Genomic DNA, 15110 nt, shown 5'->3' on the forward strand with positions numbered 1-15110 from the left:
TCCAACTCCATATTAATACTCATGGTTTTGGAATTCGATGTCCATCAAGTTCATATAAGTGTGATGATCATGTGTACACAAACTTCTGGCCATATAGTGTACATCTCACTATAAAAAGGCTTGTCCTAGAGGGAAGTTGGGTGACCATCATTGTGTACTGACAAGCAAGAGGGACATGAGAAGCCATAGGGTGAAACAGTAGTTGGTGTTCCTAGAGCTCATTTCATAAGTGTGGCAATGGTCACACCTGATAAGAGTGATTCAAGCACTTAGTGCACGACTTAGGGCTAACATGTGCCGTGATTTTTAGTCCCAGGGCTTGAGGCCTCCAAAAATAGCCACAAAGCAGGCCAGGACCTTAACTTTTTTGTGTATTTGGTGTTCATGGTCTGGTCATAAAATAACCAATGTTCTTAAAGCAATTCCAAGTAGACTGAATGTGACCTTAGGAGAGCTAATGGGATAGTGGTTCAAAGGCCTTTCTAGTCGTAAGACAGGTGAACTTGGAGTGGTGAGATTTGAAATTCTCAAGATCCCAAAGAAGGGGAAAAGGCTGGGAAAAAATGACGAGCTAATTACACAATGAAACTGGTTGGTACAAAAACATTCAGTGTCAGGGGTCCCCTAACACTGGGATTGGAAACCACTATCCTATAGCTTTGGATTGCTTTAGGGATGGCACAAAAGCCCCCAGCATCATATATAAATTGCTCATTAATGTCATGCTTTTTTCAGTTTAGTTTTTCTAGACTTTGATCTTAGCTTCCTGGACATGGACTGAATGCCCGACTCACATTATTGTTTCTTGCTCTTTAGGACAGGCTAATGATCTCCTGCCTGTTTTTTTCTTATAGGGATGCTGAAGGAGAGGAGCATCTCAAGAAGAGAGGCAATCCAAACAAGTTTTTTACTGACAACTATGCTGCATTGTATAACTGGGCTGATCTTTTAAGCCCGCATGCCAGAAAGTTCCTTCAGACAATAGAGCAGAAGGATGCAAAAAAGAATGCAAACTTGTATGACTCCAGTACAAAAAATGAAGAATATTTTCATCATGATGTGGCTTGTTTTACTAGCAATATAGATAGAAATGTGCCATTTGCTTCTCTGAATTTTCAGGCTGAAAGTGAAGCCTTTCCGAAAATTTCCAGTGATGTCAATATATGGGAGATGCTTTGGCACTATGAGCTTAGTAAAGAGGATTTAGAAATAATTAGTAGGGATGACTCCATCAAAAAAATGACCTCTGATGAATGTGCTGAAGGAAATAGCAGTAGCTCTGGTTTAGTTTCTCCATTGTTTTCTTCAGCATCCTGGAACTCTAGTACGTTAGCAAATGAAAGAGTGCTCACTAGTATCAAGAATCAGAGATGTACATTCGTACCAGAATCACACTTCAATGACAGCAATACAATAACACAACAAAAACAACAAGACATGCCTCACTCCGCATCAGTGGATAAGACTGATCTATTGACAGTAGGTTCAGCATCACAGAAAGATCCAGTGGACTCCTCTTTAACAGCCACTTCAGAGCCAAAGGGTGACCAATCGTTCTTTTCAGATTTCAGCACTAGCTGAAACCCAGGACAGACATCTTTGGTGCTATGAATCTGACAGACTATTACTAGAAATCATAAGGCTACTCTTTAAATAATGAGCTTCTTGTTGACATTATGTTCTTTCATTGATCTTTTCATCTCAAAAAAGTTATTTAAATAATTTTATAATACCGATACAATTTGTTTTAGAGAGGCACTAAATTTCATTAAAGTAAATTGAAAAAATAATAGAAAAAGGTTTAAAACGTTAAGTTTCACAATATACGTATTTATTTTAAAAGTGTTTTCTGTTTTTGAGTTAAATTATGATTGTTTTATTAATCCTTGTACTTTTGGAACTTTTTAAAATAGGTTTGTTTTAAAGGATGTATTTGTTTTTTTTAAGCTGAAGTATTTTTTACAATCATGATGTAAATTTATATGCCACTGGAAACTGTGCTCTAAGCGTTTTTTATAAATGTAAAAAATACATTGATTGTTTTGCAGTTTAAAACGGGGTCTAAGGGGGATCAGTGCAAATGTGGAAACAAAAACATCCTTAAAACTTAACAGACATGTCCATTTTCAAGACAAAGATTTTCTCAAGTACTGATCTGTGTCTTGAGGTTTCACACATATTGTAAAACAACAGAAACAATTGAGATTCTGCCATTTTAAAAGCTGTCACCTTGTATTCTTCACCTCATTGCCTGTCTCCATCTACGTCAATCTTTTGCCCCATTGGGATGTGATTTCCTTAATATGTTGTGTTGTGATTTGGACACCCAGTATTTTGGAAAGAATTTAAGACCTCTCTACAAATAACAAAAAAGCAGGACAGGACCCTCATTGTCTAGCTGGTTTCATTGGCCTGATCAGTTTTCTCCCAACAACTACCTGTTTTCTTTGGCCTGACTAGACGCAAAAATGAGGAAACTGGCCTTTAAAATTCCAACATATCTTAAAGGCCTCTCAAGGGAAAGGAAACCATAATAAAACAAGCTTTAAAAATTTAAATATTTATTAAAAAATAGAAAAAAATATAACAAAAGCTCAAAAGGGGCAAAAAGGAATTGCCTAAAAAGCAATTTTAAGCAAAAAAAGTCCCAAAACACAATCCAAAGCCAAACTCTGATAAAAAAAGATTAGGAAGATCAAAATCCAATATATTCACACAAAAAAAAATACTCACAACTGACTCCAGAACACTTCAATGCACAACTCCTGAGATCCTCATTTCTTAGGCTTACATACTGTAGCTCTTTTCAGAATACATGGAACATAACCACATTTAAAGTGACAGGACACAATTACAGAATAACAAATAAAACCAGCAAAAATACATGGAAAGTAATATTTCAAATTTAGCAAATAGAAAAAAACTATTGCAAAGCAGGAAAAAGACCTAAGATGTAATATAACAATATTTTTATATGATCAACACGATTTCTTAAACACATTTACATATATATATATATATGTATATATGTTTGTGTATATATATATGTATATATGTATATATATATGTATATGTATATATATATGTATGTATATGTATATATATATGTATGTATATATATATGTATGTATATGTATATATATATATGTATGTATATATATATATATATGTATGTGTATGTATATGTATGTATATATGTATGTATATGTATATATATATATATGTATATATGTGTATACAGTGATCCCTTGCTGTATCGCGCTTTGACATTCGTGGTTTTGCTCTATCGGATTTTATATGTAAGCATATGTAAATGTATATTGCAGATTTTTAGGATTCGGATTTCTGGGACAATGGGTCTTTTAATTTATGGTACATGCTTCCTCAGTTTGTTTGCCTAGTTGATTTCATACAAGGGACGCTATTGGCGGATGGCTTAGAAGCTACCCAATCAGAGCACGTATTACATATTAACTAAAACTCCTCAATGCTATAAGATATGCCTCCTGCGCGGTGCTCGATTGTTTGCTTGTCGCTGCCTCTATCTCACCCTATCTGAAATTCTCTGCGCCTGACGGAGGGGGTGTGAGCAGAGGTGCTGTTTGCACAGAAGCTGTTTGCCTAGTGGATACGCTCCTCTAAGAAATGCCGCTTTATCGAGGTGCGTCCAAAAGCACACTTATTGATTTTTTGATTGTTTGCTTTAATCTCGCTCTCTCTCTCTCTCTCTCTGGCGTTCTCTGCTTGCGGAGGAGATGTGAGCAGAGGGCTTTTTGCACAGAGGCTGTTTGCTTAGAAGATCGGACGCTCCTGTAAAAATGCTGAAAGGCTACCTTCGCATTGATCCCTTCATTGCCGCTGCTTTATCGCGGTGCTTGCATACTTAAAAGCGCAACAGCCCTATTGATTTTTCATTGTTTACTTTACTCTCTCTCTGACATTCTCCGCTCCTTACGCGCACTTTGAAGAGGAAGATATGTTTGCATTCTTTTAATTGTGAGAAAGAACTGTCATCTCTGTCTTGTCATGGAGCACAGTTTAAACTTTTGACTAAAGGGTGTTATTTCATGTCTAGAGGGCTCTAATAATGTTAAAAAACGTATTTAGAAGGTCGTAAACAGGTTTTTCTATGCTCTAACTGCGAAAATATTAGATTTATAAATAAAGAATCCTACTTCGTGGAAATTCATTTATCTGTCTGGAGCGGATTAACCGATAAACAAGGGTTTACTGTATAACTGTGCGGAGAATATTTAGAAACAGTGTGGGAGAGTTTCTAAGGGCTTAAAATATATAAAAATAATCATACAAACATATGGTTTCTACTTCGGATTTTCACCTATCGGGGGTTCTGGAGCATAACCTAGCGATGGGGGTATTATATATATATATATATATATATATATATATATATATATATATATATATATATATATATATATATATATATATATATATATATATATATATATATATATATATATATATATATATATATATATATATATATATATATATATATATATATATATATATATATATATATATATATATATACATATATATATATATATATATATATATACATATATATATATATACATATATATACATATATATCTGTGTGTGTGTGTGTATTGTCACAAACTCCACAAAGAGCCATAGCAGGGTTTGGGGCAGCCACCCGTATATTTGGTTTCCTGGCTGCAAATTGTTGTAAATGATAGCACTGCTGTGCACAAAACTGAGTCCAAAACAGAACTAAGGGAATAGTGAAAAGGTGGAGGCTTTTAAAGGGGAAGACAGGAAGTGAGGTCAAAGGGGTCGGGCTCACAATAGTCTTCAGCCATAGGTTCAAGCCCGGATGCAACGTCACAGGGCTGGAGACAGCAAGGTCTTCTTCCATAGAGTCAGATCCGGAAGTGACGTCAAGAGGGCCAGGTGGAATCTCCTATGAATAGTTTGCAGGAAAGGGAGAAAAAGAGTCAGTGCACTCTGTCACATCCTGGTCTGATTCGGAATTGCCCTTACTCAAGCACTTTAGCTGCCTCCCATGCGCATGTGTGACAAGGCCCCCCTCAGCCCAGACCTGTCGGGTCGGATGACCCTAACTGAGAGGTCGTGAACACGAGAAAGAGCATCGGCGTTGGCGTGAAGAGCCCCCCGACGATGAACGAGTGAAAACTTGTATGGCTGGAGGACAAGAAAACACTGGGTGACCCGCGGATTCAATTCCTTGTGCAGGGCCATCCACTCTAAAGGTGCATGGTCCGTAACAACCGTGAATTCCCGGCCCAACAGGTCGTACCTCAGCTGAGTAACTGCCCATTTAATCGCCAAAGCCTCTCTCTCCACCGCAGCATACCCGGTCTCCCGGTCCAACAGTTTCCGGCTCAGGCACATGATGGGGTATTCCACACCATTGACGCTTTGGCTCAGCACAGCCCCCAGGCCTGTGTTCGAAGCGTCCATCTGGAGGGTGAAAGGTAAAGAAAAGTTAGGTGCTTTCAAAATAGGTGCGGACGTAAGGGCCTGCTTCAAGTCACTAAATGCAGCTCCTGTCTTGTCAGTCCATAGCACAATGTTTGGGGCCCCCTTCTTTGTCAAATCAGTCAAGGGCACCACTCTCTCAGAGGGCACAAATCGGCGGTAGTACCCCGCCACCACGAGAAAGGCTTGGACCTGGCACTTGGTTTGCGGATGGGGCCATTTCAAAATGGCATCTACTTTGGTGCACTGTGGCTTCACAGTACCTCAACCCACCAGATAGCCCAAATACTTAGCTTTCTTCAGATTAGTCCGAAGTCTGGCCTCACCAAGTGTCCACAATACCACTTTTACCTGCTCTAGGTGTTCCATCCATGTGTTGGAATAGATGCCCACGTCACCCAGGTAGGCAGCACTATATGAGTTATGGGGCCTGAGCACTTTGTCCTCTAGACACTAGAAAGTTGCCGGATCCCCGTGTAACCCAAATGGAAGGACACAATACTGCCAGTGTCCACTAGGTGTACTAAACGCGGTCTTAACCTTTGCGGAGTCCGTTAAAGGAGCCTGCTTTGTCATGTCCAGCATGATCAAATACTGAGCCTGTCCTAGCCTCTCGAGGAGGTTGTCCACTCGTGGCATTGGATAAGCGTCAAATTGGGAGACATGATTAAGCTGACGGAAATCATTGTAAAACCTCCAACTCCCGTCAGGCTTATTGACCAAGACAATGGAATTGGACCAGGGACTTTTACTCCTAGTTCCATCATGTGCTTGATCTCAAGCTCCACTGTAGCTCTTTTTGCCTCGATAAGGCGATACTGGCATTCTCTGACTACAACCCCGGGCTCTGTCACAATGTTGTGCTCAATCGGAGAGGTCCTTCCAGGGTTTTCACTCACTACCTCCAGGAAAGGATAACCGTTTCCAGCTCCCGTTGCTGTCTGGGACTTAAATCCGCACCGAAGTTAAGGCTACTCATGTGAGCAAAGAGTGAGTGGGGCTGACCGGAGGAGGGATCGGGATCCTATCCTTCCCACGGTTTCAGCAGATTTACATGATAAACCCGTTCCCTCGGCTGACAATTGGGTTGACTCACCAAATAGTCGACGAGTCCTTTCCTCTCCCTAACTTCATATGGACCTTGCCAATGGGCTAGTAACTTGGAGTGGGAGGTGGGTATTAGGACCATGACCCAGTCTCCCAGGTGGAACTCCCGGAGAGACGTGCCTCGGTCATAATAAAAGACCTGTGTGGCTTGAGCCCCTTCCATGTGACTTTTAAGGTTCGGCCGAATTTTACCAAATCTATTGCATAATTGAGCGATATACTCCAAGGTGTTTGTAGAGAGAAGAGCCTCTTCTTCCCATCCTTCTTTTAAAATGTCTAATATGCCCCGGGGTTGTCGCCCATACAATAATTCAAAAGGGGAGAACCCCATAGAGGCTTGTGGGACTTCCCGATAGGCAAAAAGGACGAGGGAGAGGAGCTGATCCCAGTTCCTTCCATCCTCGCTGACCACCTTATGAAGCATTGGTTTGAGGATGATACACCGCAGTCTTTAGATGCTTTATTTTAAGTAACTTGGCAGTCTTCTTGAACATCTCCGAGGTAAAAGGCGTCCCTTGGTCCACCAGGACTTCCTTAGGGATGCCAACATGTGCAAAGACCCCTACCAATTCCCGTGCGATGGCTTTACGAGTAGCTGAGCGCAACAGTACAGCTTCGTGGTATTTGGTAGCATAATCCACGAGGACTAAAATGTACTCGTGTCTTTGGGCTGAGGGCTCTAGGGGTCCAACTAAATCGACCCCAATTCTGTGAAAGGGAACATCAATTAGGGAAATAGGAACGAGAGGAGCACGGTCCTTCCTAGGAATTTGTCACAATTGACACTCTGGGCAAGAAGTGCAAAAGCGATGAACCTACTCATTGATTCCCATCCAATAAAAGCGGAGCTTGATCTGCCCCAGGGTTTTCTCTGTGCCCAAATGGCCACCTAGGAGGTGGGTATGTGCTAACTCACAGACCTCCCGCTGGAAGGTCTGCGGGATTAGCAGCAGCTTTCTGTCCTGTCCTGTCCTTGGGACATACTCTGGCTGAGTTTAATTGAGGGACGGTTCTGCTCCCTCAAATTGTGTGAGGCCGTCCTATGTGTCTCCAGGAGCTCAGTGAGCTCTGCCATGTTCTTAAACTGTTTACCCCAGACCGGCTGGGTGAAGTCACAGGATAGTGCTTTCAGGAGCAGGTAGCAGGCCACTTGCTCTATTTGTTAGGGCTTGTTCTCCTGTGGCCGTAGCAACTGCCCTACCCCTGCCCATAAGGACCAGGCTTGTTGAGGAGTCGGATGCTCTGGGTCCAACCTCCAGTTTCTCACTCTAGTCACCTGCCAGTCTGGGACACCCCTAGGTGGAAATCAGGGGTCTGGCTTCACAGGGAGGCAGGCACCCTCTTCTGAGAGGGCATAATAAGCCCCTTTTGCCTCCCCCCTCCAGAGCAGTCCAATTCTCTGAATCCCATCCGCTCACTCCCTGGCGTGCCTAGGTTGCCTAGTGAAGCATACTGGGAGCAGAGCCCATACCGGGTCTCTCCGAACCACGGGACACCCTCCCCGCCTGAAAACTCGGCCCCGGTATGCTCCCACCTGAGTAAATTGCAGGTCCTGTCCCCTTCTCTTCCGGGACCTTTCCATCCTTTTGACTATGCCACTGTCACAAACTCCAGAAAGAGCCATAGCAAGATTTGGGGCAGCCACTTGGATATTTGGTTTCTTGGCTGCAGATTCTTGTAATAGATAGCACTGCTGTGCACAAAACCAAGTCCAAAACAGAACTGACAGAATAGGGAAAAGGGGTAGGCTTTTAAAGGGGAAGACAGGAAGTGAGGTCAAAGGGTTTGGGCTCACAAGGGTCTTCAGCCATAGGTTCGAGCCCGGACGTGACATCACAAGGGCCTGAGCCAGCAAGGTCTTCTTCCATAGACTTGGATCCAGAAGTGACGTCAAGAGGGCCAGGTGGAATCTCCCGTGAATGGTCTGCAGGAAAGGGAGAAAAAAAAATCAATGCACTTTGCCACATCCTGATCTGATTCCGGAATTGCCCGTACTCAATCCCTTTAGTTGCCTCCCATGCGCACGCGTGTGACAGTATGTATGTTTTTAATACATGTGTTTTATATACCATATACCTGTATACTCGCGGATAAGTCTGGGCTTGATGTTACCATGTAATTTCCTATATTTTATAATGGTTGTGTAAGTCGAATGTGGGAAAACTCACTCTATTGATCCAAGAGATTATGATATGCTAACTCCCTCCTGAGAGAGAAACCATGGAGCACACAGCCTTTTTTTTCTATGTATTGTACAAGTACTTACATGACCACATGATAATACCCAAACTATTACGAAGTAACATTTGCAGTTGTGTGTTTTTTGTATCTCACACCCTCATACAACTTTATCGCAACAACAACAATAACGTAACGTTATCTACAATAGATCGTTCAATCAGAAGAAACTATGAAAACTGGTTTTAAATTAAAAGTCATTGACATGGTGAAAGAAATGGGTAACTGCGCTGCTGCAACAAAATTTAATGTGTCTGAGAAACTGGTGCGAGATTGGAGGAAGAAAGAAGATGTAAAAATATTAAAGTGTCACATTTTTGAAAGGACGTTAAGTCAGGGTATGATTTTATGGTTGATTTTTCAGGTTTCAATACACAACTATATATGGTAAGACAGATCACTATAAAAGTAAATTAACTGAACAAAAAACACTGTTTCATGAAAATTGCACATTTTATTTTATCTGGACAGCAGTGGACTGTGATTTTAATCATGACTACTACAGTGATTCTATTCGCAGACTTGCCAAGGTCAACTTTTCTACTGGTTAGTTCAGTGGTAGATGTGTATTTTAACCCAACAGTTTCACACATCTGGTGCAATGTTTTACAGTGAAGTGGTTTGCTAATTACATATTAAGTAGACAGCACATTATAGTGTTTGACAGATAGAGGGTGCTATTGTCCTCTTGAACCCTCGGACAATACGTCAGACATCAGGTAAAAGTCCAAATATGCGACTTTTTATTAATACACAGTGCACAAAGCACCCTCCTCTCCACAATACTTATATAATTATACAATACTTCACAATAATACATTCCACCACTCCCAGACTCGATGCCACCTTTCCTCCCATCTCAGCTCGTCGTCTGGGGATTTCCCACAGTCCTTTATATTGTCTGACCCAGAAGTGTTCCCAATCCTTCAGTCCATGTGACCTCCTATCACTCCCGGGTCAGATAAAAAGTCCTCTTCTTCATCCCGGAAGAACGTCATTTCCCCTGTCGCTCTGTCTAGGACGTACTTCCGGGTTATAGGGCACATATGACTCTCTGGGCCTCCCTACAGTGTCCTCTGTTGGCCCCTGTGGTATCCAGCAGGGCTGTAGGGGAAAACTCCATTGTCCATGATTCCCTGCTGGTATCCGGGGCACCTCCATGCTGCAGGGAGAGCTCCAAATGGTGGCCTGGGGGTATTGGCTGGGATGACAAGCCGGCCATAGACCACAAGTGTTATTTCAGTAGCCTTGTTAGCTGCATGTAGTGGTAGGCAAAGCTATTGAATAGTCGTTCTTAAATTTGTATATCAATGTTTATTGTTATTATACAGTATATATGTATTTGTTAATATACATTCAGTGCTCTCTGTCATGTTTTCTGTATATACAGTATGCTTTTGTGTCTATTACAGTGGCCCACTTACATGTGTTTGACTGATACACCCAGTTTTTATACCCTAGCTTGAGGTAAGATTTTTTTTGAGGATTTGCACAAATAATTTGTCATTTTATATCCACCCACCCACACACACACATACACACGCCTATGCACACTCCCACTCACACTAATTGGAATTGCCAGTTCACCTAACTTACCTGTCTTTGGGGATGTGGGAGGAGGGAGAACATGCTAACTTCACATAAATGTGGCAGGGAGGCTTTCTAGAATTAAAACATTTGCCACTTTGAAGATGGACATGTTCGGCAAGTTTAAAACCACATTCTCATGTTTACACTGAGGCTCCACAGGCCATATTTCAAATCATGAGAATGGTCATGATATATTTTAAGTGTATAAAAATTGCTTCACTTAATAACCCAATTTCCCATGGCCAGTTAATGTGGACCATGTTTGTGAGTATATGATTTTGACTTGAAAATACTAAACTTAACCCTTTAACTACAGCCTATTCTGATCATTCAGCATACTAATACTATATTTCCAATACAGTATCAGTGTCTTCTTATATTTTTCAGTAATTACACTTATCCTTTACACAATTTTTAATAGGCTGTTAACAGTTGTAGTTTACCTGATTTGTCATTGGAGGGAATTGCGCTACAGTACTCATACTTGCACTAATTTTTAAATAAAGTGATATAAAAAATGGTTTTAATAATTACAAGCCAAAGTGTCTCTGATTATAAAATAGAAAATCATCAGAGCAGAAAGCAGAAAAGGTACATGAAAATAGAAAGGAGCAAATATGCTGGTGGTGGAATCACTACAGAGTCCCCATATTATCTTTGTGGCACTAACATTGAGGACCCCAAAATGTAGAGCAAGTATTCCAGAAGAGGGTGTTCTGGTTACCCAGTGTGAGCCAGGCTTTGCTGTCCTTATGCAATATTACTCCGCTTAATGCTACTTTGTCATTAATGTGCCATTACCGAGATCAGCCATTACTGCAGCAATACTAGTAATTGTTAATTCACTCTGTACATCTTGTGCAGAATACATATAAGCTGTCAGCTGAGCTGTACAATATTTGGCAAACAGAGTATTTTCCAGTGCTTTTCACCTATCATAGCTGTCATTAAAAGATTTGTACAACTTCTTCTTCTTTTGGCTGCTCCCGTTAGGGGCTGTCACAACGGATCATCTACTTCCATATCTTTCTGTCCTCTGCATCTTGCTCATTTACACCCATTACCTGCATGTCCTCTCTCACTACATTCGTAAACCTTCGCTTAGGCCTTCCTCTTTTCCTCTTCCCTGGCAACTCTATCCTTAGCATCCTTCTCCCAATATACCCAGCATCTCTCCTCTGCACATGTCCAAACCAACTCAGTCTCGCCTCTCTGACTTTGTCTCCAACATTCCAACTTGAGCTGACCCTCTAATGTACTCATTTCTTATCCTTGTCACACCACATGCAAATCTTAGCATCTTCAACTCTGCCACCTCCAGCTCTGTCTCCTGCGTTCTGGTCAGTGCCACCATCTCCAGCCCATATAACATAGCTAAGGCCCACTTAATATCTGGCTTTAACATTAACACAGGTATAAAGGAAAATTAATTTTATATCCACATACAATAATGAAGCTGCTCCTCTGCAGGACCTACTACTTCTATAACTTTTTTAAAACTAAGGAGTTCAATTCTAACAACACCAACATCAAATTCTAACAACTGTGCTCAATGTCAGTGAGGTTGAGCACAGTTCTACACACCAAAAACACAAGAACAGAGATTACGTTTACAAAATATTATAGACAAACAATGTAAAATCTTTAAGGTTGTTTATTCGGCTCAGATACTGGGCCACAATAAGTTACGAAACAAGAACAATAAGATATGCAGAAATATATGTTTATACTAGGGCTCAGGAAGCTGAAGATGTGGTCACGCACTCGTGTCTGTTTGTGGTACAACACTGCACAACACTGCATGCTTGAAGAATCCCCCCAAAAGTTTTTTTCATTGCCATTACATATCAATCAAACCAATATTTCCACTTCTGCCTGCACAAACTTTCATTTTCTCCCAGCGTCCAGCAATTTGTCGGCATAAATTTGTAAACATTCGGCTATCTCTATGTGCTTTTAATGGTAGATTGTATAGGTGCGGCAATTAAGGAATCACTTCACACAACTGTTCCTTGAAAAAGCCAGAGTTTTCTTCTCTAGAGCATGTGAAGTCAACACACAAAGAACCACACTGTCATAAAATTCTGAAGGCGATGACGTGGATATGGACACAGATACAGATATAAATGGGCCTATTATTGTCTTGTGGAAACAGAATATTGTGTATGTAGTGCAATGAAATTCTTATTTGTATGTCTCATCAGAATGGTGGGTAGTAATGCAATACCAACAATCACATACACATACACATAAACAGAAAGTATACATAGCATGTAACATGCAATATATACAGTATTTACAATTACGTGCAATATATATGTGCTAGAATTTGTTTTATGTGTTGTTATAATTGGCTGTTCAGTAACCTCCCCATCTGTGGGTAGAAACTGGCCCTGAAAGTGTTAATGATCCTGTATCATTTGCCTGGAGGAAGGAGTGAGAAAAGCAACTGTGCAGGATGGAACATGGCCTAAATTATACTGTTTGTCTATCTAAGGCAGCAAATGTTGCATATACTAAATTCTTTACTGAAATTGTTTTAGTTGACATTTTAATTTTTATCAACGGGATTAGACGAGTGGCAATATGTCTTATGGATCAGCCTTCCCATCAGGTTGCAGGTGTTGGTAGAGATACATAGGGCAGCAGAATAGCACGTGACGGAGAATAAGTTCAACAGGGTCCATACTTAAAACAGAAAAGTCTCATTTGTTACTGGAATGCTCCTAAAAGTACCACCATGGGTAAATGAGCATTGTCAGGCCTTACTTGTTTAAATGGTGTATTGGGTGTGGTTACTCCTATTAATGAACACTTAACCAGTTGTCCTCTTACTAGCTCTAACTTTCACTAATACGAATGCTAGGAAATGTTTTTGCAAGTGATCCATTTTACACTCTAATTCCTTCAGGCTAACAAAACTTACTTACTGAATACTATTCGGGCCACTTTGCTGATTATTTACTTATTTACAGTGTTTTCCCTGGTCTACTCCCTTCACTAAAATGATGTTTCCTGTAGTGGGGCCCTCTCTTTACTTCTGCCTACACTGTACCTAAAATAAATGTCTTTTTCCTTTGGAATGAATATTTATACCGTGACCCTCCACTAGCACTAACATTTTCTGGTGTGAGTGCTATGTATTGCTCTATCCAATTATTCTTTATATACTTTAGTTTCTTCCCATTAAAGAAACACGTATTCTCTTCCCTATTTATCACTATGATTCCAGTTATATACTCACTGACTTGCCGGTTTCTGTAACCGCTTTCTTCACATTCTGTTCTGAGCATGTGCGCTACAAAAATGACAGATTTGAACATACTGTAAGTACCTTTTCCAAACATTCAGCTACCTTTGCTCCTATGCAGGTGATAAAAATCACAGAAAATCTTTTAATGGGGAAAAAAGCTATAAACATTCCTACATGAGATACAAGTAAAAAAACAAACTTTTCAGGAGCAAAAGTTGTATTTTAATTAACTCTGACACGTAGCAACACTTAACACTTCTTCCACTTAAATACACAAGGATGACTTCAGCATATCAGTCTCAGTCCCAGCTTCTTTCATTGCTGTTCTCTTAATAAACAAGTGTTATGTTCCACCTTAAATGGAATGAATTAAGTCAAATTCCTTGTAATTCTTTGAAAGGATATGAAAATTGCTGCACATGTCTTATTTTCAGAAGTAATGATGTCTGAAACAGGCCACTTTCAATTCACACACCGTTTTGTGAAAATTGCAAAATACAAAACTGATGAAATAGCTCATTTGGGCTTCCTTATTACTGGTGTTTTTTTTCTGCAGCTGCGTAAAACATGTAATTTGTACCACACCTATCCTATTTATGGCTCACATTCACATCATCGCAGAGCAGTACAGTATGCATGTTTTTTTTTTTTTAATGCTGCCTAGTTTCACATGAAGACACTCTAAAATGCATCATCGTACATATTACTGTGTTTTCTAATATGGAAAGATGCCTCTTCTGAGCATACTCCACCAACTGCACTTCCATTATCTGGCAACTACTAGTTGTTAATATGCACACTTCCTGTATTTTCTTCACTCAAGATCTTAATTTAAATGCTAAATGACAGGCAGACACTTGCAAAACTATGGAAATGCTTCCAGACAGGAACTAAGTGCCTTCCTTCTTGTGTGAATGGCATGAATTTCACTGAAATTAGAGCAATCTGGATGAGAACAGACCAGTCAGCCCAACAAAGCTCGCCAGTCCTATCCACTTAATTCTTATAAAATAACACACTGCATAATTGGTAGCTTATTCCATGTGTCTATAGTTTTCTGTATAAAGAAAAACTTCATAATGTTTGCATGAAGTTTACCCTTAACAAGTTTCCAACTGTGTCCCCGTGTTTGTGAAGAACTCATCTAAAGTAACAGTCTCGATCTACTGTACTAATTCTGTGGTCCCCGGCCGGAACGCCCAGGAGGACAAGACGAGGGCTTGTGCCTCCTCCAGACCGCGAGGGGGCGTCCGTCCTGGTTCTGTTGGGGACCACGGGTCGAGGGCTTGGAAGCCCAGCCCTGTAGGGGCCCGTGGTCACCGCCAGGCAGCGCCCCGATGCCGGCTTATCCCGTGGGGTCGCCGGCCGGGGCTGGAGCCCGGCCGGGACGCCTTGGAGGACGTGAGGAGGGCTTGTGCCTCCTCCAGACCGC

At 40.9% G+C, this 15110-nt stretch overlaps 1 protein-coding gene across 1 annotated transcript in view; it reads left to right on the forward strand.

Moving 5' to 3' along the window:
* Positions 1-2509, forward strand: part of LOC120535783 (aryl hydrocarbon receptor-like) — a 95623-nt gene extending 93114 nt beyond the window's left edge. Inside the window, exon 11 of the mRNA XM_039763843.1 lies at positions 855-2509. Coding sequence (XP_039619777.1) covers positions 855-1581 — 727 coding nt within the window. The 3' untranslated portion in view covers positions 1582-2509. The remainder of the gene's footprint in view (positions 1-854) is intronic.
* Positions 2510-15110: the final 12601 nt, after the last annotated feature.

This window comes from Polypterus senegalus, chromosome 9 (assembly GCF_016835505.1).
Source record: "Polypterus senegalus isolate Bchr_013 chromosome 9, ASM1683550v1, whole genome shotgun sequence".
Classification (NCBI taxonomy): Eukaryota; Metazoa; Chordata; class Cladistia; order Polypteriformes; family Polypteridae; genus Polypterus; species Polypterus senegalus.